General features: G+C 36.7%; 1 protein-coding gene across 5 annotated transcripts in view; it reads left to right on the top strand.

The window, feature by feature from the left end:
* The window catches only part of VPS13C (vacuolar protein sorting 13 homolog C), a 183,916-nt gene extending 159,423 nt beyond the window's left edge, over positions 1-24,493 (top strand). For 2 of the 5 annotated variants that reach the window (XM_037054031.1, XM_037054029.1), the window contains 10 exons: positions 585-698; positions 1,862-1,937; positions 2,331-2,494; positions 3,967-4,012; positions 6,678-6,801; positions 8,191-8,305; positions 13,545-13,633; positions 22,129-22,252; positions 23,575-23,658; positions 23,912-24,493. In XM_037054031.1, the coding sequence (XP_036909926.1) occupies positions 585-698; positions 1,862-1,937; positions 2,331-2,494; positions 3,967-4,012; positions 6,678-6,801; positions 8,191-8,305; positions 13,545-13,633; positions 22,129-22,252; positions 23,575-23,658; positions 23,912-24,013 (1,038 nt within the window). In that variant the 3' untranslated portion in view covers positions 24,014-24,493. Of the gene's footprint in view, positions 1-584; positions 699-1,861; positions 1,938-2,330; positions 2,495-3,966; positions 4,013-6,677; positions 6,802-8,190; positions 8,306-9,294; positions 9,351-11,721; positions 11,762-13,544; positions 13,634-22,128; positions 22,253-23,574; positions 23,659-23,911 lie in introns of those variants that run through there. The other 3 variants (XM_037054033.1, XM_037054032.1, XM_037054030.1) reach the window with 2 other exon arrangements.
* Positions 24,494-25,197: the final 704 nt, after the last annotated feature.

Here is a 25,197-nt window from a genome sequence, read left to right as displayed (position 1 = left end):
CATAGAGGTGGTTTCGGGCGCTGGGGCACCACTGGTACAGTGTGGTACTCCAGGCCGGCATGCCCTTTCCTCCCTCTGTTGGGAAGGCCTTTCTTCTGTGGTGTGTATCGACATTATGGTTATTGAGTGTTCAAATAAGCATATACATTCATTTGTTTCTTGTTTTGGTGGTTATTCCTTATGTAGTTTCATAGTAATAGTGATAACAATATTAAAACTGACAATTACTGAATTACATGTTCATTTAATATGCGTAATCAGCTATGCAAGGTCAGTATAATATACCTCCCATTTTATAGATGAGAAGACTGAGGCCTCCAGAGACTCAGTGACTTGTGCGTAGTTATATAACTGCTAAATAGCAGGCTGTGCCTCAAGTCTAGTTCTGTCTGATTTGAAAGCCCCATGTAAAGTACTAGCATAATGCCTGGCACATTGTGAAAGGTCAGCTAAGGAACATAGTGGCGCTTATTCTGCATAGCATTCCTTTCACAACCTAATTTAATCAGTACTCCCCTTTTTTCTATTGCATCATAATGTTGTTTCTTCCAACAGTTGTAAAGGACCTAAATTCTTTTTCTTAGTTCTTGAAACAGATGTATGTTCTCGTGTTGGGCTTGGATGTACTTGGAAACCCGTTTGGATTACTTAGAGGTCTATCTGAAGGAGTCGAAGCTTTGTTCTACGAACCCTTCCAGGTATCAGGGTCTTTTATTTATATTAAGTATGGTTACAGAAAAATGCATGTTCTCTTATTCTAATTACAAATAACTTGTATTTAAACTGTATCTGGAAACAATAATATTCAGATAGTAAAAATAAAACAGAAAGCAACAAACGAACTAGACAAACCCAAACCCCAAAACTCATAGATACAGTACGGTGGTCACCAGAGGGAAAGGAGGGCGGGGCAGGTAGGAGAGGGCAAAGGGGGTACATGCCTGGTGACAGAAGGAGACTGGCCTTTGGGTGGTGAGCATGTGATAATGCAGTTAGACAGATGATGTACTATGGAATCGCACACTTGAAACCTATATAATCTTTTTTAAATTAATCTTTTTTATTGTTGTTCAAGTGCAGTTATCTCCATTCCAGCCATCCTCACCTCCCACCCTCAATCCTGCTCACCTTTGGTGTTGTCCATATAACCATTAATCAATGTCACCCCGAACAATTTAATAAAATGTTTTAAAACATATCAACTATGTATTTTATTTTAAATTACTTGAGATGACATTAAAAGATTGTTTTAGAATTAATCAAACACTTCTAGTGTCTGAGCAATAAAACATGTCCACATTTTCCAGGATTTAATTGTACTTGGAAGGAAGGGTGCTACAAAGATTAAAACCATTTCAGGGCCGTTTCACCACTATGGAAGGAACTAATGGGGCCTGAAGAGTCGACTTTGTTTCATGTTCAGACTTTACTCTAACCTGTTTTCCATCATTTAAAGGATTCGGGAGCCCAAAGCAGTGAGGGTATTAGAAGGACAAAGCAGAGGCAGTATAAATGGGAGAAAGGAGCCAATGTGTGGAGGCTGTTAGTCCCGTTACCAGTGCGGCTTGCTTTAGCATTGTGGTAGAACTTGGTGCTCAGAGGCCAACTCCAGATTGTGACTGAGGCCAGTGATTTATTCCTATCCAGTTCTTGTCATCTTAAAGGGTATGTTGAGATCACGTGGGTTGCAAGTGTCTTCAAAAATAGTAGGTGTTCCGTCAGTATTTGGGATTGAGGGCAAAAACTGTGTCGTCACAACATTATGGCTCTTTACAGGTTCTGTATCTCCATGCAAACTCTGAAATACTAAATTAAAAGTCTTAAACTTATTTAGATTTTAAGTAGCAATTTTTTTGTCTAGGGTGCTGTGCAAGGCCCTGAAGAATTTGCTGAGGGGTTAGTGATTGGGGTAAGAAGTCTTTTTGGACACACAGTAGGTATGTATCATGTATATATATATATGTATATGTATATTTTATTATAATTATTAAGAATGCATTGTTTATGAAAACATTACTATATTTTATAGAGATCACTTTACTAGTAATCCCTTTTAAAAGATATGTTCTCTTGTTCTGAAATGGAAAATGATTTAACACTGATTTGCTGGGTTTTTTAAATATGTCTTTGTATTGTTCAGTCCATGTATTGATACTTTAAATAGTTTTATTTATATTCATGGTAAATTGGAAATAAGAAAAATAAATCTTTGCATTTTTGTGTATAAGAGCCTTTTAAGCAGCTGTTAGTTTAAAACAATCCTGTGCTGTGTGTGGTGGGGATGCTCTTGAAAGCAACGACGTGACTGACTGCTCTGGGCCTTTTGATAGGGGGTGCAGCTGGAGTCGTGTCTCGAATCACCGGTTCTGTTGGGAAAGGTTTGGCAGCAATTACATTGGACAAGGAATATCAGCAAAAAAGAAGAGAAGAAATGGGGCGACAACCTAAAGATTTTGGAGACAGCTTGGCCAGAGGAGGAAAGGGCTTCCTGCGTGTAAGTCCACTCCTGAATCTTCGAGAAGCCCTCAACCTTTATATACTTTACAGTGTATACTTTCGCAATATTGTTTGTGAGTCAGGTTCTGTTAGAGTAGCAGTAGGGATACAGTGTGGACTTTTCTGTTTCCTTTTTGCTCTCGTTCCCCATTGTCGTCATTAGATCTATCCCCTAAATTGCAGACTTAGTTTGACACTGAGTTGGAGTGAAAACCCCATTATGAGGGCAAGGTAGCACTAGTGTGGAAGGAGAAGAAATAAGGCAGAGAAATATGGTGAATGTTGATAAGTGAGGGGAGGAGGGGTGTTTTTAGGGCATCATCAGTGAGCCCTTCTATAAGGGAGGTATCAAAGTTGGGTTATAAACCAGGAACTGCCATTCACTACTTTTAAGGACGCTGCAAATTATACATGTAATATATGAATATGGTTTAATTATAGGTAATATATGAATATTCTTCTTTTAAGTAACTATAGGAGCTGATAACTTTTAATAAGAAATGAAATCAGTAAAAGTAAGGCTCTAAGTACTCTTTGATCACCCTTCACCCCTTTGCAGGGGTGTCTGATCTCTTCAGTAGCGTCTGTATCCTTCAGTTCTCTTTCTGTGTTTTTATACAATATGCAGGCAGTTTTAATTACTACCATTACTTGACAATTATTAAGAATGTATAAATACGTTACTATTTTAATTTTAGAAATTTCAGAAAGCTATAACTGCTGTTGTGTCAGTGATTTATAATTTGTATGTTGTCTCCTCAGAAGTGCTTTGTCAGATTATTTGTTACCTTTCGGAGGTCCCTTTATTGTCAATTTTCCACATTTTCACCAACTTAGTAATCTCATTAAAAGTGTAAGTAGATATTAAGGAATATTTGGCTCAACTCACTCATTTTTCTAACATAGAAACCAAGATTTAATACTTGAAACTAATACAAAATAAATAATTAAGTGAATATGGGCCTGGCTGGTGTAGCTCAGTGGATTGAGCGCAGGCCTGCGAACCAAAGCATTGCCAGTTTGATTCCCAGTCAGGGCACATGCCGGGGTTGCAGGCCAGTTTGGGGTGTGCTAGAGGCAACCATACGTTGATATTTCACTCCCTCCTTTCCCCAGCTCTCTAAAATAAATAAATAAAATCTAAAAAATAATAATTAAGTGAATACAAACTATAATTGAAGAATAAAATTAAAAATATAACCAAAAAATACTGTATGAAATAACAAAAAAGAATGCACCTGCTTTACTGTTCTTTCTGTTGTAAAATTACACTTCTACATGTGCTTTCATTTAACATTTGCTGTGGTCATTTTAAAAATCATGATGTTCACCTCTGTGTACATGTTCACATTATCAAACAAGTACTCGTTTCTTAGTCTTCTCTAGTACATCTGTAGAGACCCCTAGTGGTGGATTTAAAGTCGATCACCTTCCATTCAGATTTGACTTCATGACTGATTTCTCTTTCAGGGAGTTGTTGGTGGAGTCACTGGAATAATAACAAAACCTGTAGAAGGTAGGTTGAGACTCTTTCCTTGTTGTACAACTTTTCATGTTGTACATGCAGAGTTCATTCATGGTAAACACTGTAGATTTTATTGCTTTTAGGTATTTGATTGGGAAAACTTCTGACTAATGTTGTATTCATACCCTAAATTGTTGTTTAATGACTGCAATGTTCTTAGTGGAGGGGTTAAGTAGTGCACTGTAATTTAGACTTTGAATGCTATTTTAAGCAGGACCATAAGCTAGATTCCTTTGGGCCTTCAATAGCTACTGACTTATTTTTATCATATTTTAAAAAGCACTTTATTTCAGTGCAATATCTATAAAAATCCCAATTGACTTCGCTGCAGAAGTTAACAAGCTGATTCTAAGATTTATACAGGACCTCAGAGGACCCCAAATAGCCAAAAAAGTCTTGAAAAAACAGAACAAAGTTGAGGACTTGCACTATCCAATGTAAAAACTTACTCTTAAGTTACAGTGACTAAGACAGTGTGATACTAGCATAGGAACAGACATATAGATAGGTCAGTGGAGTAGAACTCAGATTCCAGAAATAATACCTTACATATATGGCTCATTTATCTTTGAGAAGGTCGCCAGAATAGTTTCATAAAGAAAGAGTAGCCTTTTCAACAAACAATACTGGGACAACTGGAAATAAGTAGAGTTTATACAAATGTACCCAGCAGTTCCACTCCTAGCTACATATCCTGGAGGATTAAAAACATGTGTTCACTAAAAACTGTACCTAAATACTCACAGAAACGTATTCATAATAGCCAGAAGGTAGCAGCAAGCCACACGTTCATCAGCGAGTACATGGATAAACGAAATGTGGTACATTTACACAGCGAGACGTTGTCCAGCTGTAAAAACAAATCAAGTACAGATGCTCCTCAACTTATCATGGGGTTATGTCCTGGTAAACCCCTTTTAAATTTAAAATATATCCTAGGTGAAAATGCATTTACCAGTATACTGTAAAGTGTTGGTTGTTTACCCACATGGTCACATGGCCCCCTGAGAGCTGCGGCTTACTGATGCTGTCCAGCATCATGAGACAGTATTGTACTGCATACTGCTAGCCCAGGAAGAGGTCCAGTTTCAACATTTGAAGTACAGTTTCCACTGCATGGGTACTGCTTTTGTACCACTGCAAAGTCAAAAATCATAATTTGAACCATTATAAGTTGGGATTGTCTGTACTGATACAAGTATAAGATGATGAACCGCCCTGGCTGGTATAGCTCAGTGGATTGAGCACGGGTTTGTGAAGCAAAGGGTCACCAGTTTGATTCCCAGTCAGGACACATGCCTGGGTTGCAGGCCAGGTCCCCAGTAAGGGACACATGAGAGGTAACCACACATTGATGTTTCTCTCCCTCTCTTTCTCCTTCCCATCCTCTCTGTCTATAAATAAATAAAGTATTTTTTTAAAAAAGATGGGTGAACCTTGAAGACATGATGGTAAGTGGAAAAAGCTAATTAAACATACTACATATTGTATGATTCCATTTGTAGGAAATGTCCACATTGGGCAAATCAGCAGAAATAGAAAGTAGATTAGTGACTGCCTATATCTGACTGGTAGGAGGAAGGAGGTAAATTGCATAGAATTGGGTGGGGAAGGGCTGGGGAAATGGGAAATGATTGCTGATGGACATAGGGTTTCTTTTTGAGAGGATATGAATTTTCTAAAATCAGTGGTGGTGATGGTTACACAACTCTGAATATACTAAAAACCATAATTTGTATACTTTAATGGGTAGATTATATGGTATGTAAATTGTATTTCAATAACATTCATATATATATATGTATGGGTGTGTGTGTGTGTGTGTGTGTATATATATATATATATATATTTAAAGTATGCTGCTTGAAAAATTTCCTGATGGTTAGCCTAAAAAAAAAAGAATATATTGCCCTGGTTGTTGTAGCTCAGTGGATTGAGTGCCAGCCTGCGAACTGAAGTTTGCCAGTTCGATTCCTAGTCAGGGCACGTGCCTGGGGTTGCAGGCTAGGTCCCCAGTGAGGGGCACACATGAGAGGCAACCACACATTGATTTTCTCTCCCTCTCTTTCTCATTCCTTTTCCTTCTCTCTAAAAATAAATAAACGAACTTTTTTTTTAATTTTTAAAAATTGTTTTCCAAGCACAGTTGTCTCCATTCCCCCCCCCACTACCCTGAACCCCAGCCATCCTACCTCCCACCCCTGATACTACCCCACTTTGGTCTTGTCCATGTGTCCTTTAGAGATGTACCTGAAAACCCTTCTTCCTTCCCCCCACTTTAATCTTTTTTTTAAAAAAGATGTTTTCTGGTCAGCTCTTTGAACTTCTAGGTAGGAATACTGACTCAACTCCTGAATTACTAGTTGTAAGACATGAGTGTGCCTCGGGATTACCGGGAGAGCTGATTAAACCCAGATTGTCGGACTCTATTCCCAGAGTTTCTAGTTCAGCAGGTCTGGGATGGACCTGTTAATTTGCATTTTTAACAGACTTTGAGAACCACTGTTCATCATATTATTGTTAAATTTAACTTTAGAAAGCCAGAATTGAAATGGTTCCTGTGTAAAACAGTTTGGGATTTTGCTCAGGGTTCTGTTGTGTTCGAACTTGATTATTTTAAAATATCTTTAGACATTCATTGTCTGGTTTTATGAAGGTGCCAAAAAGGAAGGAGCTGCTGGATTCTTTAAAGGAATTGGAAAAGGGCTTGTGGGTGCCGTGGCTGGTCCTACTGGAGGAATCATAGATATGGCCAGCAGTACCTTCCAAGGAATTCAGAGGTAATTAAGTATATTGTATGTGCAATGTATGTGTCTACGAGGGGGGACCCAAAAGCACCCGAATTTATTTATAAACAATTGTGTATTTATTCTTACATGTTTAAACTTCAGTCACCTTCAGTGTACTTTCCATTTGATGCAATACACCTATTGTGACATTTTTCTGCTGCTCAGAACAGTTTTTGAACTCATTGATTTTGATGCCTTTTAGTGCTTCTGCCATTTTGTGTTTCACCTCTTCCACATCAGCAAAACTTTTCCCTTTGAGGGCTTTGTTCATCTGGGGAAACAAAAGAAAAGTCTCTCAGGATGAGAAAGGGTGAATAGGAAAGCAGGGACATGGGGGTCATGCCGTTTTTGGTCAAAAACTGCTGAACATTCAGCACAGTCTGGGCAGGTGCACTCATAAATCACCTATCATGAAATGGACAAACATGCTGAGTCTTCAAAAATAATTCACTGAAGCCAAGTGCAGCCTCTGACAGTGATGCCAGGTGGTGCACTGATATGGATGGGTGCCTAGAACACTCACCAAGCAGGAGAAACCTGTACTACAAGGGGCCCACCCTCCAGAAGATAATTCCTGTTTTTTGTGGTGGCCCCTCATGTGCTAATTGCCCCTCGTATATGCTAATTATTGCTAGGGATACATAAGTGGGTAAATATTTTGCCTGCTTTATGATAGGTTCACAAGGTAGAGTGCCTCCAGAAATGAGTAAGAGGAGACCTTCTTTATGACTCAGTCTCTCTCTTCTTTGGCCAGTGTTTACTGATACCTGTTACATGCGAGCACCGTGCTAGATACTGAGGACACAAAGAGGGAACAACCTAGTCTCTGCCTTTGTTTTTTGGTTTTATTTGTTTTCACATTTTTTATTGTTGTTCAAGTACAGTTGTCTCCATTTCCCCCCTACGCCCCCCACCCCAGCCATCCCCACTTCCCACCCTTGATCCTAACCCCCTTGGTTTTGTCCTTGTGTCCTTTACATGTGTTCTGAAAACCGCTCCCCCTTTCCCCCCTATTATCCCCTCTCACACCTCCCCTCTGGTTACTGTCAGTTTGTTCTTAATTTCAATGCCTCTGGTTGTATTTTGCTTGCTTGTCTGTTTTGTTGATTAGGTTCTTAAGCATTGTACTATGTTCCATATTATATCAATATTTTATTTTAAAAACCAGTAGTTTTAAAAACCTGCCCAAAATGATGCAAAAAGCATTAAAACCAAGTCTGTCTTACTCCAAACTCCCCCAACTTTTCAAAAAAAAGAAATGTCAAATAAAATAAAGGTGTCTGTATTAAACATAGTACAGTGTTTAATCAACATATATATTTGTATTATTTTGAAAGATTCTCATGTATTTTCTTGCACTTACTCTGGTGCCTTATACAGGGTAGCAGAGTCAGCTGAGGAGGTGCCTAGGCTCCGCCCCCCTCGCCTGATCCACGAAGACGGCATCATCCGCCCCTATGACAGACAGGGATCCGAGGGCTGTGATTTGTTTGAGGTATCAATTCTGTTCTTCATGCTCATGAGTGAAATTTGATTTTAAAGATTTCTAGGATCAGAATTTCATGGGTGGTTATTAAAGTTCCTGATTCATGAACAACTTTAGGGATTACATGGGGAACATGGTTTGTAGAGTAGAATTTGATTATTTGTTTGTCTTATTTTAGTGTAATCTGCTAAATGGGAATAACTGGTAATTTTTTTTGTACAGGAACAAAGGTTTTTTTTTTTGTACAGAAAGGATAACATTAAAAGAAGTCATAGGCTTTATTACTATTTGTGCAGTAGTTTGTTCAGTTAACATTGTTAACTTTGGTTTCCTGCTTTGTAGCTAATTATTGGAATTCCACTGCTTCCTTTTCTCTCAACCAAATTATTTTGTTTGGACTACTCTGTAAATCCACATTTATTCAAGTAAACAGAAGCTGGAGGAAAGAAAAAGATTATGAANTAACTGGTAATTTTTTTTGTACAGGAACAAAGGTTTTTTTTTTTTTTGTACAGAAAAGATAACATTAAAAGAAGTCATAGGCTTTATTACTATTTGTGCAGTAGTTTGTTTAGTTAACATTGTTAACTTTGGTTTCCTGCTTTGTAGCTAATTATTGGAATTCCACTGCTTCCTTTTCTCTCAACCAAATTATTTTGTTTGGACTACTCTGTAAATCCACATTTATTCAAGTAAACAGAAGCTGGAGGAAAGAAAAAGATTATGAACAGTTATAATATTTTCAAATCTTACAAAAATTAAAGTGTTTTTGGCTTTTATTTCAGTTTTAACTTTACTGTAGTTAAATAATATATACGTCTATAAATATACTCCTATGATGAGCTTTCCCCAAAATAAATTTATTCATGTTTCTTACTTTGACTTTAAAATAGAATGACTCTTCATTGTTATTAGCCTATGGTTTTGACTATATGTGATTACATTTTATTTTTCTGCATGCTTCTAACTTGATTTTCTTTCTTTTTCTGCCTACACAGCAAGAACTGGAAATACAGGAGTAAATGTCTCCTATACTACTACTTGATATCATCCTTAAAAATCAAAACAAACTTGTGGTATTAATGGACTGTCTTTCATTTTTTTAGATCGAGGGTCCACTTTAATGAGGTTTTCTTTACAACACTCATCTCTCTCTGAGCTTTTTATTGTAGTGGCTTGACTACAAATAAAAATGGTGGTATTTGTGATAACACTTTACAGGAGTTAGAGATCGATGTAAAAAATTAAATGATTCAGGAAATCGACTCTCTTCTCCATTTAGTTGGTGAAAGACTTTATTGAGCTCAGAAGTATACACTTTAACTGTCATTTTGAAAATTTTTTCTTTCTTATGGTATTCATGTGCATTTCAGATAAAGTAAAAAAAAAAAGAAAAGAAAATTACATCCAGTCTGTTATGTGTTCTTATGTTTGTGAATCTTGATGATGGAATTACATAACTTTGTTTCACAAGTCACCCTAAATTTACCCAACTTATAAGAATATTAACTGGGACATATGTTTTGTTATTTTTGTTTTTTAATTTATTGGGGTGACATCCGTTCATAAAACCATACATGTTTCAGGTGTATGGTTTTACATTGTCTGCACACTGCATTGTGCGCCCATCATGGGGAATATGCTTTAATAGCTGAAGTATCTTTGAGCTGGGTCTGTCGCTAGATCTGAAATAAGAGTTGACACATGACTTTTGAGAATATGTTCCCTTAATCTCCCTTTCTTTTACTGGTACTCTTGGTAGGTACTCTTACTGTATAAATTGGCAATCATTTAATAATTGTGTTACATACATTCTCAGCCTTTAGCATTTATACTTTAAAAAATTTGAATCTCCTTGTTGGTTATGCTAATTTCAAAGTCACATTAGTTTTAACTACTGTAAATAAAAGTTGAACATGTAAATTAGGCAAACTGTTCATGTTGCTCTGTATAGATATCTTTATTTTTAAAAACCAACCCTTTTTGCTTTTAAGTCCTTAGAGAAGATTAACTTAATGAGAACAAACTGATATAAATGATCATTTTGAAATTAATGCCCCCATAGTTGCTTTTCAGAATAAGTTATGTTTTGATTTCTTTTTTTTTAAATGATGGAAACTTTTAATTTGATTTCGCAGCATCTTATCAAGCAACTTTCATTCTTCTCCCCAAAATTGAAACCAAGGTATAAACTTGGATTTAATGTGTGGTGCATTTGAAGAAAATGGAACTGTTAGCACACAACTATATATACATGTGTATTTTAAACCATAATTATAAAAAAATTAAATGCTTCATATTTAAAGCAAGCACTTTAAAGAAAAAAGAAAGACATCTAAAGACCAGCTTAAAACCGTAGAAGACAAACCTTTCCTATACCTAGATAATTGAGGATTGGTAAAAATGTTTCTGCATACACGGTTTCTATAAGAATCAGACAGAGTAACTAATTCAAGATGCTGTTTTAAATCAGCACTAATAATTACCCTTCCTTCTAAAGTAAAATTAAGGGTTCTTAATTTCCCTGGATATGTTGCAGTTTTACTGAGACTTGCCTTTTGGGAAATTTATAGCTTGTTAAAAATTTTTTCTTTACTTATTATTTACTTCTTGTTTGTTTAGCTCTTTATGTTATAAACAAAGAGCTGTGATAATCCTATTTACAACTGCTTGTCAATAAGCACAAAGCTTCAAGAAGTTTTTTATTATTTTAACTAAATATAGTTATCTTGTCTGATTTATTAGTTTTCTAGATATCAGACAACCTTTTAAACTTTAATATGTTGTCATAGTCCCTGGGAGAAATAGAATGATTGTACATCAATGAGAGGACCAGTAGTTTTTCTCAGTGAGTGGCAGGGCAGGCACGGAGAATCAGGCAATGTAGGCTGTTTCGTCCCTTCCCCTCTTGCTGTAATCAGTTATGTGTGAAACGTGTATTGGTTATCTAGACCGTGCAGGATATACAAGGGAAACTAAGGGTGTCCTTAAGAGACCATGCATAACACAATGTATAACTATCAAACAGCACTAAAGTATAAAATTCTTTTCTCCTAACCCTTATTGTTATATGGATACCTTCTAAATAATTTATTTGGGAATCTTTTGATTTTCTTCATTTTCTTTTTCTCCTAAGTATTGCTCTATATTCTTTAGTGCTCAGCTTTGAAAATTATTAAATCAAATACTGTGTTTTTATAGGAGATATTCTTCTGCTTATCCTCTATTCTCCTAGAATAAGTACTGTTTACATGAGTGTGTTTGTGTATATATACAGACACACACATATGTACATACATAGGCTTATATGGGATTTATATAGCCAGTTTTTATTTAATATTCATCTTGGTTTGCATACTTATGATGATACATTTAAAATGAAATCTTTGCTTTTTCATTTTAATTATATTTTTTCATGTTCGTAGAAATGCATCATTCTTAATTCTTGCATTACCATCTGTTGAGGTAACTGTGTATTGTATGTTTGACCATTCCCAGTTCTTGACATTAAAATTGTTTGTTATTTTAATAACACTAATAATGCTGTGATAAATATCATTATACACAGTGCTTTTTCATGTCTTGTGTTATTTCCTTAGGATTTACTTTCAAAATTGAATGTATTTGCTAAATATTGTAAATTTCTCAAGTTCCATTGGGAAGGGAGACTGAATATTTTATTAATCACTCTGCTGCCATCAGTGACTGAGTATCTTAATCTGAATCTCGGAGTTTGGTGGCTGTTAGTAGGCTGCAAACAAGGTTCCTGTAGTGTAAATTATATTTTAAAAGCCTTCAGTGGATTAAAGATAGCAATAGATTGATAACTAATGAAAATTCATAAAAGATGGAAAGTTGGTAGTATTTTTTATATTATACCTCTCACATCTAAATATTTTAACATGTTTAAATGTTAGTGCTGAATATAGTTTTCATTTTCTCTTTATTAAAGAAAGTAAGTTGTAGATGTTAAAAGGTTTCAGCTAATTCACACAGGCATGATTTAAAACAACTGACTGTTAAATCCCCTTCTCTGAGTTTATTCTGAAAATGAGACTCCAGTTCCTTGGGGATTCATCTTTGTTCATGGCTTTTCATAATTATCAAAGAATAACTGGGAACCAAGGACTTTTAAAAAGATGTGTATTTAAGCATTGAAATAATAGCAAGTATGCCTTCTCTGCTTGTGATTATTATTGATTTCATTATCCTTTTAATAATATTGGTGTTGTATAATTTATTATTTTTGGTTATAAAATGTTAAGATCTTAGGGTGTAAAAAAGTGTTAAGGTCTTATTTATTAGGTATATTTATGTTTTGTGTTTTTATATAATCTAATTTTTATCATATAGATAATATCAATAATAATATTTCATTAGCATTTATTATAAATAGTAACTATTTTGTTGGTTTTTAATGTGTTGACTAGTTCAAGACACAGTAGTTTTGAGATAGTTGAAAAAATAAATGTATTTTAATGTGCTACTATTTATACTTGAATTATTTTATGCTTGTAATTGTCTTTAACAATAAATTATAAGTTATTTAAAAGCTTAGAAGTTCTTTGTATTAGTATTATTAAATTTTCTTTTTTATCAGGAACATAATTTGCTAAATTAAAATACATATACTGCTCATGAATATTTAATCTATACAGCTATAAAAACACATCAGTTACCTTGGAATTTTATTATTTGTATATCTATCTCTATGTAAATCAATGGTTCTTAACCTTTGAGAATGATCACATTTTATAAAAATTTAATGAAAAATATGAACCATCCTTTGAAAGAAGTTGCAGAACTACATTTTTAAAACTTTATAGTCTATTTTGGGTAATTTATAGTCCTCCAAAAGAGCTTCCATGGACCCCAGATTAAGAACCCCTGTAATGTTAACGTCTCCTGTTTATATTAGCATATGTTCATGTTCTCATGAATGAAAATGTGTGATTATTTCTGGTAGATATTCTAAAATTTCTAAGTTATTACAGAACAAAATGTTAATTTACCAGAGGATCACTTAGTAAGCATGTAAACATATTTGTCTTTTAAGAAACAGTGGAAGTTAATTTATATATACATGATGAGTATCTAACTTTATGTGCGAATGTGTAGAATTGTGCTTTCCGTCCAGTAATATTTTCCTAATTAGCATTATTATTATAATTAGCTAATATACAGTATTTGAAATACTATTTGGACGCATGTATTACCCAAATCTTATGTCTTGTATTTTTTCCCCCAGAATCATATCAAAAAGTTAGAAGGAGAGACTTACCGATATCACTGTGCTGTTTCTGGAAGCAAGAAGACAATCCTTATGATTACAAATAGGTATTAACTTCAAGTGATTTTTCCAATTGTAAATTATATAAACGTTAAGAATTTGGAAGACTAAAATGTTAGAGGATGTAGAGAACTATACCCAAGTGTAAGATGTTCGTTGTCATAGAATCACAAAAACACAGATCCGATGGGACCTTTGACATTATCTGTTCTGACCCTTTCATTTTGGAGACGCTGCAGCTGCAGGCCAGCATGCTTTAGGGGCGTCTTCACGTTACACAGCTCCTGAGAGGTGGGGTCTAGAACAGACTTTACCTAAGTGCGGTCGTGATACAGTTATGTGAGGATTATAAATCTGGTTACGGAGGGTGAATTCATGAATCATTTCTTCTCACTGCGTTTTATTTTGGATGACTAGCATACCTTTTTAAAGTATGACATTTCTGTGGGTTTTTTTCCTAAATACGTTGGGAGTTACAGGTAATTGTTCTAAATAAAAGAACTTTTGACCAAACTACTATTTATTTTCCTGAGATTTTTCCCTACATCACTTATTCTAAAATGACAATTATAGATTAATAATTTTCTAAAGTTTTTTAAGTTATGTATTTTTGTAGGATTAAAGCAAAGTACTTAGAGCAGGCAAAATCTGCCTTAGGTTCCCCACTAAGGTGTTTAAACATATGTGGCTAGGAAGGAAAGAAAGGCACCTAAAATAATAGGATTCACACTTAACCCTATAAGCTATTATATCTATTACATTGGACCAAAAATAATGTTTATTTATATCATGTATTGTATTTAGCTGCAATAGCAATGTGTTGATTTATTTTGAAATTGTGTGTCAATATTGGGCAATGTAAACCAGTTAATTTTTTTTGTTTTTTATTTGGTAATACTTAGTACTTGTTTGATTATTCATCTGTGGGAACATCACTGTATACATTAGTGTATTATACATATGGGTTTTCAAGTAAATTGAAAAATCATACTAATTTTAAATAGTCACTTACAGAGCTTTTCAGGAGGCAGTTAGAGAAATAACATTCCTGACCACTACAAGGACTTAGTCTCCTTGTAGTAGAGTCTTTCCAACAGGAATTTCTTTGATTAAGATAGTTATTGTTATGCTGATATGTTTGACATTTAATGCTTCCAAAATAAGCATCTTAAAAAATAACTCCTAATTTTCATTGCTGAAGTTATACTTACTCATTATATATAGTACAGTTTAGGAGCCAACAAAATTTCTTTAAAGAGCCAGATATTAAAAATTTAGCCTTCAGCCCTGACTGATGTGGCTCATTGGGTTGGGCGTCATCTCACTAACCAAAAGGCTGCCAGTTCAATTCCCTGTCAGGGCACAGGCCTGGGTTGTGGGCCAGGTCCCCTGTGTGAGAGACAGCTTGATCAGTGCTTCTCTTGCACATTGGTGTTTCTCTTCTCTCTCTGTCCCTTTCTCCTCTTTCTAAAAATAAATAAAATCTTTTAAAAAACTTTAGGCTTCAAGGGTCGTCTCATGCTTCCCATCTGTCCTCAACTCTGCCCTTGTAGCGGGAAAGCAGCTGTGGATAGTATGTGAATGAATGAGGTGGCCATGTTCCAGTGTAATTGTATTTACTAAACTAGGCCCCGGGCTGGATTCGGCTTACAGGCCATAGTTTGCCCACTCTTGATACAGGTAATAATTAAGAAAATGAAAACAACTAAAGCTGTGGTTTCCCTTGGACAAAGCTGGCTATACTTTTTGTCCTCACGTAATTATTAATGGCTACCCTTTTCATTCTTAAAAATGTTCTAGTTTGAATAACAATTGTACATTAACCACTAAAAATAGCCTTTACTAGCAATCCCTTTATGCAAAGATATTAGTTGGTGTATCAGAATTTTGCAGTATATGTAATTTATAAAAACTATGTACAGTAGATCAATGCACCATGTGTATTTATCTGCCCTGGGTTTTTCACCTATAGTATATATTCTGGTCATCTTCCCAAACAATTAAATATTCTTTGAAAACATGATATTTCATGACTACATGACTACATGACCTCATGACTACACAGATTTATGGATATATTATCTTCCTCCAATGGTGCCTAAATATTTGACATTCAGCTTTCTCTTTTCCAATATTGTATTATTAGAAACACATCTTGGCAGCTAAGTATTTTTCTGTAATTACTTCCTTCATGTAAATTCTTATCAATAGGATTGTTGATTTAAAAGTGAAAATTTTTGAGGCCCTTTCTATCTGTTGTCATTTATCAGCAAGGCTATATCAGTTCTTTTACATAGAACTAGAAGCATGTTTTGCTAAGACTAGGTGTTAAGCTTTTTTGTTTTTGCTAATTTAATGCATAGAAAATAATTTGTTTTAATTAGCATTTATTTCATTGTTAATGAGTGTGAACATTTTAATACATTCATCATCCATTTATATTTTTTATTCCATGAATTGCCTTTTCATATCTTTTACTTGTTTTTCATTATATTAGCATTTTGCTTACTGAATTTAACAGCATTGTATAAATTAGTGACATTAACCCTTTTTATCCAATGTATTATTAACACTTAAATGATTATTTAGTTTTTTAATACATAGGACTTTTAACTTTTTCACATTGAAATTTATCCAAAACTTGATCTCAGTATATTTTTTCTTAATCAGTTATTAGAAACAAAATATGACTTTTCATGACCTAAATGTGTTAGGTAGCTCCACTAGTTAGTCCTAACTCCTATGTAATATTTTATTTTAGTAATCTTCATTAGGAAATTGTTCTCTAAGCAGACTTTTAAAAAAATAATAAAACATCTGTCTTAGTCTATTTAGGCTGCTATTCCAAAAACACCATAGTCAGGTGACTTAAACACCAAATCATTATTTCTCACAGTTCTGGAGTTTTGGACTTCTGGGAAGTCCAGGATCAAGGTGCTGCCAGACTGTGTCTGGTGAGGGCTCACTTCCTGGTTCATAGATTGTTCTTCTCACTGTGTCCTAACATTGACAGAAGGTGGAAGGGAGTTTTCTCGGGCCTCTTTTATAAGGGCATTAGTTCACAAGGACTTTATCCTCATGACTTAATCGCCTCCCAAAGGTCCCACCTCAGCATATCACATTAGGGGTTATGATTCAACGTATGAATTGGGAGGGACGGGAATATAAACAGTCAGTGCATTGCAGCATCAGTGTATAACATATAGGGACACAGAGATGAAAGTTACATCTTCTGTTCCTGCCTGCTCTACAGGGGGGAACTACAAGTTATTGATGACCTCACAGGTAATAGATGCTAAGAAAAATGATGCACAGAGACTGAAGACTCTTGGTTCAGTAAGGTGAGGACCAAGGTGTCGTAGGGAGCCTGTAGGGAGCTTTCTAGATGAGGAGGTACTTAAGCCGAGTCCTGTAGAGTATGGAGCTGTCATACAGGTAAACAAGAGGCAAGCAGATACATAAAGCATTGTGGCACTTTGAATAATAAGAGCAGTGTGGAATGGCGGGGTAGTAGTGGGGCACTCGTGGGGAAGTTCTGGGAGATGAAGGAAGAGTCACAGATGCCTGTTGGTACTCCCAGAAGGTTTGGGGCTTCATCGTTAAGGGATGGGAAACCACTAATTTTTTAAAAGTGAAGGCTTATTGTTCCGTATTGCAGCTTTTCACACAGAGATATATGTGGATGGGACACAGAGAAGTCTCTGGTGTTCCAGAGAGCCAGAGACTTCTCTTCTTGAAGGCTTGAAAACAAGGAGCAGCAGGACTTCCGCCAAGATGGAGGCATAGGTGGAAACACTGTGCCTTCTCCCACAACCAAGTTTGAACACAACAAAGGTTTGGAGAACTAGGACACACCCAAAGACCAGAAAACGGAATTATACGGAAGTCCGACAACTACGAACCGTTCAACGGGGATGGTAAGAGAGGCGGAGCCAGCAATGGAGCTGGGTCAGGCAGGACAGATCCCCCGACCTAGGCGCACAGGCAGCCTGGAACCAGTCGGGGTGTGGGGCAGACTGACCACGGTCCCACGTTCGCGCACAGTGAGACGGACTGCACAGGCCCCAGGGGGCGAACCCATTGGTGGAGGGCTGATGGCAGTGGCACACTTGCGTGCAGTGGAACGAAACGCGTGGGCCTGGTGATGGTGGTGGCTGCGGTGCCGGGGCCACGGCGGCAGGCGGCGGAGGGAAGCCATTGTCCCTCTTTGACCCCGCCCCCACCTACAACATCACAACCCAGCAACTTAGTTGCCCTATTCTAGTGAACACTTTAGGGCTCTGATCCTGCTATGGAACAGGCATGAACAGCCCAAAAGATGGTGCAAGAAGAACTCAAAGTCCCAGAGCCAATAACTCTAAGCGACCAAGAGATTGCCAGCCTCTCAGAAGCACAATTCAAGACACTATTTATCAGGATGCTCACAGAACTGGTAGATTATAGTCACAAATTAGAGGAACATAGTCACAAATTAGAGGAACATATGAAGGCTAAACTAATTGAAATGAAGGGAGATGCACAGGAAACCAATAGTGATGGAAAGGAAACTGGGACTCAAATCAATGGAATGGACCAGAAGGAAGAACAAAACATCCCACCAGAAAGGAATGAAGAAATGAGAATTCAAAAAAATGAGGAGAGGCTTAGGAACCTCCAGGACATCTTTAAACGTTCCAACATCCGGATTATAGGGGTACCAGAAGGGGGAAAGAAACAGCCACGAGTGGAAAACTTATTTGAACAAATAATAAAGGAGAACTTCCCCAGTCTGGCAAAGGAAATAGACTTCCAGGAAATCCAGGAAGCTCAGAGAGTGCCAAAGAAGTTGGACCCAAGAAGGAACACACCAAGGCACATCATAATTACATTAGCCAAGACCAAAATGAAGGAGAGAATCCTAGAAGCAGCAAGGGATAAGGGGACAGTCACCTACAAAGGAGTACCCATCAGACTGTCAGCGGATTTCTCAAAAGAGACCTTACAGGCAAGAAGGGGCTGGAAAGAAGTATTCCAAGTCATGAAATCCAAAGACCTACAGCCAAGATTGCTTTATCCAGCAAAACTTTCATTTAGAATGGAAGGACAGATAAAGTGCTTCTCAGATAAGGTCAAGTTCAAGGAGTTCATCATCACCAAGCCCTTATTATATGAAATGCTAAAGGGACTTATATAAGAAAAAGAAGATGAAAAATATTAACAGTGAAAGGACAGCAAACACACAGTCATTAACAACCACACCTAAAACCAAAGCAAACCAAGAGGACAGCTAGATCAGGAGTGGAACCATAGAAATGAAGAACACATGGAGGGTTAGAAACAGGGGGGTGGGAGGGGGAGAAGGGGAGAGAAGGCACAGAAAATAGCATAGATGGTAGGTAGAAAATAGAGGGGAGGGCGAGAATAGTGGGGGAAATATAGAATCTAAAGAACTTGAGACACGTGGTTATAAACTAAGGGGGGAGAATGGTGGGGGAGGGAGGGTGCGGGTGGAGGGGAATGAAGAGGGGGGAATAGAACAACTGTAATGGTATAATCAATAAATATATTAAAAAAAAACAACAAGGAGCAGCATAAAAACATTGTGCTTCAGAAAGATCCCTGGCAGCAGTCCGGATGCTGGGTGGGTGAGGGTCGGAACAGAGGCAGGGAGACCAGTTAGAGACTGTATTAGTGTTCTGTTGCTGCACAGCAAATGACCATAACATTAGCAGCTCAAAGCAACACAGATTTATTCTCTCAGTTTCTGCATGTCTCCAGTCCTGTGTGGCGTGGCTGGATGCTCTGTTTAGGGTCTCGTGTTTAGGGTCTCACAAGGCTTTCTTTCTGGAAACTCCTGGGAAGAATCCCCTTCCAAGCTCTTTTAACGTGGTTGATAGAGTTCATTTCCTTGCAGTTGAAGGACCAGCATTCTGGTTTCCTCCGTCTCTGTCAGCCGGCGCTACCCTTAGCTCCTAGAGCCCACCTGCGTTCCCTGTTATGTGCCGCTCTCCATTTTCAAACCAGCAACGGCACTTTGAATCTCCGACTTCTCTGTCTCTAACCCAGATTTAAAGGGTCAGGCCCACCCAGATAAACTTTTTTCTTAAAGTCAGCTGTGCCTTATCACAAAACCTAATCATGGGAGTGAAATCCATCATATTCATAGTCCTGGGGATTATACAGAGTTGTATACCAGGAAATGGGGAATCTTGGGACACATCTCGGAACCCTAACACAAAGATTGCTGCTGTCCTGATAGGAAATGGTGAGGCCAAACGAGAAGAATGAGAGTAGAAAGAAGGGAGCAACTCTGAGAGACCAGGGCTTGGTGACTGATTGAAGGGGGGGAAGGGAATGCAAGATGCCTTTCTGGTTTGGGGATTGAGTAGCAAGAGTGGTGATATTATTGTTTATAGCAGTTTGAGGGAAAAGACGATTTGTTTTCTTTTGGAATTGACTAACTGTTGTAGCTTTGAGATGTCAAAGTACAGATTCCTCAGTAGCAGATACACAGATATAAACCATTGATTTTTGAATAAAGATTTGGAATTGAAATCTTGGACCCCGAGTGTGTCAAATAGAAGATGACCAAGATTTGAGCTCTGGTAAACACAGAGAAAGAGATGGAGATTTAAGGTGGTAGAAAAAGAATATTATTCCTGGCTGGCATAGTTCAGTGGATTGAGCGTGGGCTGCGAACCAGAGTCACAAGTTCGATTCCCAGTCAGGGGCCATGCCTGCATTTCGGGCCAGGTCCCCAGTGGCGGGGGGCACATGAGAGGCAACCACACCTTGATGTTTCTCTCCTTCTCTTTCTCCCTCCCTTCCTCTCTCTCTAAAAATAAATAAAATCTTTTTGAAAGGTTAGTGTTTGCCCTAAATAAAAAAATACATTATTGGTATGATCAAGAGGAGAGAGTTCTGAGACAATCAGAATGGTGAACTGCATTCGACACAGTGATTTGTAGTGGTTAGCTTTCTTTCTTCACTCTATCTTCTGATTCTCTACTAGGGCAGGAGGTAGTGGGAGTGGAACCCAATTCCTAGAGACCATTTGGAATGTGTAGGGGAATGGAGGGTGTCACAGTGATTGGAGGGCACTCAGGAGGCTGCAGCTAGAGATGCTGAACTTTCTGCAGTGTACAACACGATCCCACACAAGCCCCGAATTTTAATAGCACCTCTGCTGAGAATTATTATGCCACAGGCCTGTTTTGGTTCCTGTTCTCCATTGGTCACTAAATGCATCCAACTCTAGCTTATAAACACCTGGAATCTAGCTCTTTTTTCTTCCTCACAGCTACAGCTTTAATCAAGGCTCCCACTGACTCCTGATGGGACTATTACAATGCCTTCTACCGTGACAGTCTGTCCCACTTCCGCCCCATCACTGCCAGAGTCATGCATGGCTCTAAAGTAAAATTGCGTCATGTCGTTTCCCATTGCCTGTAGGTTAAAGTAAAAATTTCTTAAAGTGGCAAAAAAAAAGAAAAAAGTCCTTCCAAGATCTGGCACTAAGCTAATTTTCTCATCTTTGTATATACCTGGTTCTCCAGCCAGTGCTCCACGTTCCTCAGGTAAATCTTCCCTTTTTTGCCTCCTTCATACATGCCAGTGCACCATTCTCTTTGTCTGGACTTGAATTTTCCTTTCCCACCTAGAAAAGTCCTTTCAAGAATCAGCTCTTAGGCCACCTACTTTACCAACACACTCAGCCCTCCTCTCCTGTGCCCCCCAGATTACCTGTTGCACTTATCTAACTGTGCTGTCACGTTTATTTCATGTTTATTTCCCCTCTGGCCACTGAGTACGTGTCAAGCAGAGACTCTATCTTTGTGTTTCTCCAGTACCCTAGATTTCTGTAGAATTAACAGGTCAGCTTTCCTAGTTTCGCTTTCTGTGGGAGAAACTTCAGAGTCAAGAATAGTTATATCAGTGATTAATCTGAATCACACAGTGGAAAATCAATGTTCAGACTCTTTAAAGATTCTGTTGTATTTTTCTATTGCCGTTGAGTAAAACAGGATACTTACTCTGTGGTATATAGTACATTAGTGTCACTGCGTTCAAACCTGATGATATTTGTTAGTAGGCCGACCGTGAATCTTTGCTGACATTGAGTTTGTGTGACATTTCCTGCCCATCCGTTCCTGACTGGAAGGCATAAATGATTGACAGTAAAGAGCAATTAATGATTTTCCAAGTAAGACATTTTCAGGAGCTTCTGCCTTTATTGTTTCCCAGATGAGGAGAGTACAGCCTGTTTCTATGTGTTTAAAAGATTATCTCAGTTTTTTGTCAATTTTTAAAAAGTGACTCTTTTATAAATTTTGTAAGATTGGCAGAAGCAGAATTTTTGCAAGTCTGCTTTGTTAATTGGTAGGTGCCATATTTGCTCCTTATTTGACAGTTATGTAATGTTTTTATGTGAAGCATACTATTTTTAGTGCCAGGTTATATTGTTTACTGAGTACTACCTATGCCATCCATCAGAATGAAATATTAGAGGTAATCATTAACAGTCTTTATCACTCACTGTATTTTTGTTTTCTTTGCAAAATAGGCGAGTGTTGTGTATAAAGGAAGTTGAGATCCTCGGCCTGATGTCCACAGACTGGCAGTATCCGTTTGAAGATTTCGTGTTTCCTCCTAGTGCCATTAGAAATGTGCTCAACATTTCAGTCAAGGTAAGAAAACGTGAATCACATTTTTAGAGCCAAGAATGTGTTAAATGAGTGGGAATTAATGCTTTTGACTCGTTTTGCAGTTAACTACACAAAGTACTTGAAGGGTTGTTGTTGTTACCTGTCTGCTACACCTTACTTTCAGACAGTCCTTGGTTGTGTGGAGGGAGACATCAAGTCTGTCTGCTGGAAGAATCAGGGTGCCAGGGCTTCCTTTCTGGGAGAATAAAGCATTAGTAAATCAAAGATCTTTTTAATTTCACATTATACCTATTTTGCTCTGTTTAATCTTAGATACTTCTGGAAAGATTCCCTTTTTTAGGCTTTTAGGTTATTATTGTAAATATTATGTCTAAAACACTCATGTTTTAGAATATTTGGCATTTGTAGAATGCCAAAACCTTTGACGTATATGATAATACTTGCAGTCTTTCCTCCCCATCATTTTCTAAGGAAGAACTTTACATTACATAGCAGGTAATTAACAAAAAGGATAGCCCATCTTTTGCTCAGCTCTCAAGACTCATTCTACTTTGAAATACATAATTTTTTATTGTCTATGATAATAAAATATGCTTATTTTTACCTCTTTAAAAGAAACTAAAAATTGTCATTCTGAAGATGATAATTTTTCTGAAGATGATAAGATTTCTGTAATATATTTTTTCCGAACAATAATGATGTTATTTATGTTATTGAAATTTCCTGAAAAAGTTATCATAAAATTTAATAGAGATACAAATACTATTATTTTTTAATTTGTTTTTTTACATAGAAGTTTACAAATGAAAGAAACCGTGAAACTATACCATTTTGTATTTCAGTTTTTTTTCATCGTAGAGTGTCAAAATTTTATTAAAGAGCGCCTTAATAAATAAAACAGTTTCAAGCTAGGAGAGACTGTGTCACTATGCATGTATTTTACAGCTCCTCCGTTATCACTTTTCTTTCCCATCAGTGGTATGAATTGACTCAGTGTCTTTTACATGATATAAGAATTTTATCTATTGGCCAAGGAAATGAAGAAGGGTTTTTTGATTTGTCAGATGTGATGAGTTATCAAGTGGAGTTTCTGTAGGCCATTTATCATAGCCTGCAAAAAGCCATTATTGTATACAGATAGATGTAGACTCAACCAGTTTCGTAAATTCTGAGAGCTCACATATGAAACCACTGTTCTTGTACCAGAATGATTTATCTTTTATTCCATCTGTGTATTTTGTATGCTTATAAATTAGAGTTGACATTTAAGAAGCATCCAATTAAACGTTATGATTTTTTTCTTCCCCAGAATAATGTTTTTGTCATTCTTTCTTTTGAAACAGGATCAGGGTCTGTTCCACAAAAAAGACAGTGCCAGTCAAGCCTGCGTCCGGAAAGTTCACCTGCAGGACGCCACCGCAGCAGAGGTAAATGGTTTCTTTCAAAGAACATCTCAGTTTTGTAGCTGAAAGATATTCTTAAAATTTGTTATAGTTAACAACACCCATTATTTCTCCCCAAAGATCTTCCAGTTATATCCGAATGGATATATAAGCTTAAAATCATATGCTTTGAGCTTAGTAGGTCCGCGTGCTCCAGCTCTTGCCTTTGCACCTTCCTCCTCCATCAGATTAGCCTGTACTTCTCTTTACCATTTATAATCAATATGTTCTTTTACAGAAAGCGTGTCGTGCCATTGAGGACGCACAGTCAGTGAGACACCAGCAGAAACTGATCAGGCAGTCGTCACTGAAGCTCCTCAGGCCCCAAATGCCGCTTTAATGACAGATCCGAGGGGGCTGCTGCTAGGAGGACACCGACCGTTGGTCTTGTCTAGAAATCACTGCTCTTTGTCTTACCGAAGAGAATTTTTAAAGCAATGCTTTAGTTTTGTAATATTTTTGCAAAAATAGCTAGGTGCATTGAGTTTTCCATGTTTTTCCCTTTACTTTTGACTGTAATTTTGTAACTGTGTGTATGTCGATAATCCACTCTACATTGCCCCCTGAACTCCTGAATGGCTCAGACCTTCAAAGAAATATCACCTCAGACTCTGAGTGAAATTTCCATTAATGTTAAAATTGTGAAGCAAAGGATAGTAGGTTTATTTTTTAATTAAATAAAGTCCTCACTCAAGAATAAGGAAGGAGCTTAGAATGAGTAATGTTCTTTGAGAGGTTTTGGACAAATATGGATACTTTATTCAATAGCTGAGCTGATATAACATTTTTGATAAACTAGGTAATAAACTAAAGGCAGAAATGATGTTTTCTGTTTTATTTTACTAAAAACATTGTCCTCCTAATAAAAACATTTTATTGTGGTGCTTATTTTTCTTCCTTGTACTATAATATAAAGACATATGAAAATCAAAACTTCAAATATCAATACTCTTTTCTCTCTAATGTACCACATATACAATTTTGGAAATTACTTACATGCTCTTTCAAGATGAACCTATATGTCACAATTATAATTTGCTGATACATGAATATATTGGAGAAATATATTTGTTTTCATGACTTAGAAATATGAAAAAATTTATATTTTTATATATCCAGAAATTGTTTTTTATAAGTTGAAATATTTTAAGGGCATTATAAATTAATATGTAATTATAATGCATACCTAGAAATGCATATTAAATACTTATTAGGAACAATGAAAAATATCTAGTTGCTTTATATATATGTAAAATAAGACATATATAATAACACTGTGGAAAATGATTGGTAACTGTGTTTTTTTGGAGAGCATGCCTGTGCGAATTATTTCAGTACAGTATTATTTTTGTCCTTTTCTGCATCTTGTTTATGCTGATCAAAGATACACTGCCTACTAAAGGGTTTTTTTTTTAAATTCTTAAAAGTACTTAATTTCCTTGGCTAAATCTTTAAATTTGCTTGTGGTTTTTAATGTGGCATTTATTTCAAATCACTGAATTAATTATGAATGAAGATGTGGAC

This window comes from Sturnira hondurensis, unplaced genomic scaffold (genome assembly GCF_014824575.4).
Source record: "Sturnira hondurensis isolate 20B ecotype Veracruz unplaced genomic scaffold, ASM1482457v3 Scaffold0008196, whole genome shotgun sequence".
Lineage (NCBI taxonomy): Eukaryota > Metazoa > Chordata > Mammalia > Chiroptera > Phyllostomidae > Sturnira > Sturnira hondurensis.
This window is presented reverse-complemented; position numbering and strand designations above follow the sequence as displayed.